General features: G+C 45.7%; 1 protein-coding gene across 1 annotated transcript in view; it reads right to left on the minus strand.

The window, feature by feature from the left end:
• Window positions 1–5,747, minus strand: part of LOC147732630 (40-kDa huntingtin-associated protein-like) — a 657,506-nt gene extending 651,759 nt beyond the window's left edge. The window contains exon 1 of the mRNA XM_086957151.1: window positions 5,633–5,747. Coding sequence (XP_086813277.1) covers window positions 5,633–5,694 — 62 coding nt within the window. The 5' untranslated portion in view covers window positions 5,695–5,747. The remainder of the gene's footprint in view (window positions 1–5,632) is intronic.
• Between the last annotated feature and the right edge of the window lie 253 nt (window positions 5,748–6,000).

The raw sequence follows: 6,000 nt of genomic DNA on the forward strand, positions 1-6,000 counted from the left end.
CGTTTGCCAGCTGACAAAGTGAATGAAATTAGGACCTTTTTACAAGAAGTGCTCAGCAAGCAGAAGATCGAGCTCAGACAAGTGCAGCGTTTGCTTGGCTATTTGAATTTCGCTTGTAGAGTAGTGAGGGCAGGCAGAACTTTCTGCAGAAGGCTGGGTTTTGCCATGTCAGGAGCTTCACTTCCTCATCATCGGATAAGACTGACTAAAGCTGTGAAAGATGACCTGGTGATTTGGCTGCGGTTTTCGGAGGATTTTTATGGCGTTTTTATCTTTTTTATCGAAGATAACACTGTTTGGCAGATTCAAATATTTTCTGATGCTTCCGGGGCTCATGGTTTTGGGCTCTTTAGGAAGGACGTTGGTGTGCCGAGCGGTGGCCGCAACAGTGGGTACAACAAGGCTGTAGTATTGCCTTCCTTGAGTTTTTCCCCTTACTAGTAGCTCCCAGGGTTTGGGGTGAAGAGTTCAGAGACAGGTGTGTCCTATTTCATATTGACAACATGTCGGTAGTGGACCTAGTCAATAGGCAGAGAGCTATAGTTGTGCGGGTTTTGCAGCTGTTGCGATCTTTTATGTTACAAACTCTAAAATTGAACATTGTATTTCGAGCAAAACACATACCAGGTGTGAATAACACAATAGCAGATGCTCTAGCTCGTTGTAATTGGCAGACATTTCGTTCTTTGGCACCAAGGGCGGACAGCTGTAAAACTGAGATTCCTTCAGACGTCTGGGCACTGGGGGATTGAGGATTGCTGAACTGGTGGAACGATCCATTGCCCCGTCCACCAGACACAGCTATCACCAGTTTCTAAGCTATGCTTCATCACAGAATCAGAGCGGTGTAGGGGTTGGTAACGAAGAGTTCATTTTACGTTTTGTTCTGTCCTTGGTGGACAAAGGTTTGTCACATACTACTATTGCGGGCAAACTTTCTGGGATTTCATTTTATAGCCAGTTGTGTTTTGGGATAGAGTTACAGGGTGGGATGTTATTACGTAGGATGTTGAAAGCTTTCAGTAAAATCAGGGATCATCTTTTGCCTTTACGGGAACCAATTACGTTTACTCTTTTACAGCAGCTTTTAGTGTTTTTGCCCAGTTGCTGTTTTAATGAGTGGGAGGTGGTTAGGGTTCGGCTTTGTATGATATGGTTGTTTTTTGGAGCTTTTCGAGTATCGGAATTGCTTGGCTTAAGGGGTCACACGGGCATACAAACTACTGACATACAAGTTTGGAATGGTTTGGTTTTGAGAATTTGGTTGCGACAGTAAAAACAGATCAAATGGGAAAAGGGACATGGATTCAGTTGGGTGGGAGTGGAGTGGTGGGTTGTTGTCCGTTGGGTGAATGGGATTCCTTTTTGTGGTCTCATACATTTCAGTATGGGTTATATTTTGTCATCCTAATGGGGATAATATTACCTGTTTCCAGTTGCTAGCAGTTTTGAGGAAAGTGTTAACTTTGGCGGGATAAAAAAATTGTTTTTTGGGACACATTCTTTTAGAATTGGTGCTGCTACTGAGGCGCCAAGGTTGGGTTGGGGGTGGGATGAGATACAAAAAATAGGTAGATGGAAATCTGATTGTCGCTCTAGATATGTTCGCCAATTAATGCATTCATTTTGTTCAGTATGTCGGTCTAATATTATGTTTCTCACCTTAGGTCGAGTTGTTTCTTTTCCACGGAAAAAGAGGACCTGGATTATAGGACATTCTTTTGTAAAATGGTCGGCTACATTTGCGGAGCAACAAATTTGTGGCACATCTTTGGGATTGCACAGCAAAGGGCACGAAGTATTTTGGAAGGGTGTGGGTCGGATGAAATGGAGGGATCTATTTCCTTTGCTGTCAAAGTTGTCACGGGAGAGGGGATTTCCAGATCTATTGATTATCCATTTAGGCGAGAATGATCTTGTTGAGCTCTCAGGTCTATCGCTAATAAAACAGATGAAACTAGATTTAGTGGTTGTAAAAGACAACTGGTCAGGTACTTCTGTGGTGTGGACTGAATTCATTTATCGTCAGCAATGGAGGGGGGCTCGTAACCATGTGGCAGTGGAGAAAGCTTGCAGGAAGTTAAATAGAGCCATGAAAATATATTGCATGGCTATGGGAATTAGAGTTTTGGCCCATGAACATATTTCGGGTAAGGAACTACACCTGTTTCGGGAGGATGGAGTGCATCTGTCTCAGATGGGGCAGGCCTATTACATGATCGAATTACGAGATTTGTTGGCGGGATTTTGGGTGTTCACTTATGGTGTGATAATGTCAAATAATTTCTTTCTATTTCACATTTTGGATGGGGCAGGAAAAAACTCTGGTTTTCCTGGGTGGCGGTCTGTTGGGGGGGTTAGGATAGTCTAGAGTGGGCTTATCCTTTCCCTATGGGGGTGGGGGGAGGTTAGGGGTAAAATGGCTAAGGAAAAAATAATGAGGAGAAAAACAATGGTTCCGGATTGTACAGTATTGGGATTATCAATTGATAAGTTATTTCGAAAGGTTTTGGTTTTAAAGTCATGATGGGAAATGTTTGGGGAAAATGTAACAATGTGTTTTCTTTCTGTAGCAATAAATGCATATAATTTGATATTCTGTTTTTGACTGTCTTAAATAAAAGTGACCTTTTTTGCTAGTAAAGAGATAAGTGTGGATTGTTCTTATTGCGCGATGATATGCTCAACAGATCGGGAGAAAAACATAAATTGTCGACAAAATGTTAAAAAAGTTCAGGCAAAAACTGACTATGGGGTAGTAGGTCTTCTCTCAGCTCTGCGCTGGCTGAGGCGGAAAGAGAAGAACGGAGGTCAGCAAGCCTGGGTGACGCCTAAATAAGTACCACAACAAAGTGCGCAATCCTCATACTACTCTAACCAGATCGCAGAGGCCAGCTCCAGCTCAAAAGAAATATACAAAATAGTGAAAAGCCTCACCACCCTCCCTACACCCCCGTCTATAACGGAGAATCCTCAGCTCCGCTGCGAAGACCTGGCTAATTTCTTCTCCCAGAAAATCAACCTTATCTACTCATCCTTCCCATCTACAGAACAGACTGTTCTGACTAAAGCAGCCCCTTGTCCCCCTCAAAAACATTCACCCAATCACCCTCCGGTGTTGGCGGAATTCCCCCAGTTGCAGGCAGATCACCTCACCTCCCTCATGCACCAAGTAAAGTCAGGCTCCCCTGGAGACCCAGCACCCCCATATGTTCTAGTCTCGGCTATTCAAACCATCCTTCCCACACTGCTTGGAGTACTCAACACCTCGATCTCTACCAGCACAGTACCAGCAGCGTGGAAGCAGGCTATGGTGAGGGCCCTGGTTAAAAAACCTAACCTTGACACCAAGAACCTCAACAATTTCCGCCCGATCTCCTTGCTGCCTTGGGCAGCCAAAATCTTGGAGAAACACATAAACAGTATAGTAACAACTTTTCTCAAACAATACCAACTGCTCGATCCATCCCAGACTGGCTTCCGCCCCAAGCATGGGACCGAGACGGCACTGCTGGCAGTCACAGAGGAGTCCAGGAGAATCTTAGATCGGGGAGGATCGGTGGCAATCATCCTCCTCGATCTGAGCGCCGCATTCGATACCGTTAACCACGGTATCCTCTTGCAGCGTCTCCTGGACACCGGAATATCTGACAGAGCTCTGGAGTGGCTCAAGTCCTACCTGAGTGACAGATCCTTCCAGGTGTATGAGGGCAATGTCACCTCCTCCAGCAAGCCTCTGGGGTGCGGAGTCCCGCAGGGATCATCATTAAGCCCGACGTTATTTAACGTCTACATGAGGCCACTGGCTGAGATCGTCCGCCCGTTTGGTATTAAGATCGTTACCTACGCGGACGATACCCAGCTGGTGGTCTCCTTGGCACAGGCAGGCGGTCCTTCAGCGAATGTAGATCTCGCAGGTTGCCTGGAGACGGTCAAAAGCTGGATGACCAAGTCTTGTCTCAAACTTAATGGAGACAAGACAGAGCTCATGCTCCTGGGTCACACTTTACCATCTACCATAGATACTCTCTGGCCCCCCAGCTTAGGTCCGGCCCCAGCTCCCAAAGACGCCATTAAGAGCCTTGGTGTCTGGCTCGACAGATCCCTGTCCTTTGACCAACAGGCAACAAAACTCTCTGCCACTTGCTTCGGTATCCTGAGAGTCATCAGGAAGATCTTGCCTTTACTCCCCTTTGAAGCAAGAAAAACCGTAGTCCTGGGCCTGATCCAATCGCGGCTGGACTATGGAAATGCATTGTATCTCGGAGCTCCTGACTTCACCTTACGCAAACTACAATTAATACAGAACTGCGCAGCCAGAACACTTTTACAAATCCCCCGCAGATCCTCAGTAAAACCCGAACTAAGGAAACTGCACTGGCTCCCCGTAAAGTAAAGAGTAGACTTCAAATCACTCTGCATTGCACACCAGACTTTTTGGTCTCTAGGCCCGGCTATAAATCTCCCTCTCATCACACCCTACCTACCCACAAGACAGCTGCGCTCCACCTCTGCAAATCTAGCCATTGTGCCGCAAATAAAGAGATCAAGGTCCGGAGGCCGTTCCTTCTCCTACAATGTGGCAAAAAAGTGGAACGCCTTGCCTCAGCATCTCAGATCAAACCCCGACATTCTTTCCTTCGGCAAACAGCTGAAAACGCTCCTGTTTACCACATAACTATGGAGCTGAATCTGCCTTCTTCCAAACTCGAACCTCAGTGATATGCTTAGCGCTTGGACGCCTCAGGGCAGCTACCCGCGCTTTAGAAATCTGAATTCATTCATTCATTCATTCATTCCAGCGCGGGCGACGCCAAACACTGAGCTGATCGACTCCACATACTGGCACACTGGAATACTGCTCTCAAAAAATCTTCCGGATCTAGTTTGAGGACTGGGGGAAATTCAAAGGTAAGGAAACTGCGGCTAGAAGTCTCTCGCAGATAGATGAAGTAAAATGTGAAGCGCAGACGGCGACTGAAGCACCGGCATCAACTAAATTAAGAATCTTTAAAGGCATTGCTGAAAACAGATGTTGTGATCATAGTACTTTTGTCCACCTAGGGACACCTTATCATGTTGCCTCTCTCTTGTCATCTGTCAGTTCTAGAATGCTGGGGACAGCTGATGACTGAAGCGAGCCAACGTGTTCCTCGGCGTTATGCGACCTGAGCGGAACTTATGGTTGTTGTAATAAAAGCTTGCCTTCAAAACGACGTTGTGCTTCTCACAATTTTGACGAAAAGCGACCAACACAAAGTACCTACGGCGCGCAAATTTAAAGCTGCCAAATTGAAGAATCGCTTTACTACACAATTAACCGTGGACGGGTATTTCCGAAAATACCTGGAGGCCGAATAATTTATTAATATTTGTTCGGAAGACATACTCTCCTTGGTGTTGGAGATCTACGTGCAAGCGAACCACTCAGGTCAGGCAGTACGCAGATGACATTAAAATCGTTTTTAAATTAATACTGGTACTGGTTTAGGACCGCCCCGATTTAAAATCCTACCCTAAGATAACATGCCTAATCTTTTGATCAACTAGCTGTAGAACAATCTGTCGCGTTTGTTATTGCCATCCAGGTAGATACACACTTATCACTCCACCTCCCTCCCCGTTCTCTCACTTTTTGAGCTTGTTCGACACCGCTCGATACCGCAACAAAAAGTCTCCGTCCGCCGCCATCATTCTCTGAACCACCTGACAGCAGAATCACAACATCCGCCAAACGTGCAAGCGACAGCGGTAGAAAGAGAAATGGGGTCGTGATACGTGAGCGCCTGACCATGGTTTCCATCTTGGATTGGGCTCACTAACCAAGATTTTCGTGGAGTACGACGTTCGAACAGTCTCATTAAGGTATTTATTTATGTATTTATTTATTTAAATGCGATTTTATATAGCGCGAAGATTACCCGAAAGTGTGAGAGTGCTTTACATAGGAACCAGTTGCATTACATAAGGACTTTGGATTACATGAGTAACATAAAAGGT

This window comes from Lissotriton vulgaris, chromosome 2_1, assembly GCF_964263255.1.
Source record: "Lissotriton vulgaris chromosome 2_1, aLisVul1.2, whole genome shotgun sequence".
Taxonomy (NCBI): domain Eukaryota; kingdom Metazoa; phylum Chordata; class Amphibia; order Caudata; family Salamandridae; genus Lissotriton; species Lissotriton vulgaris.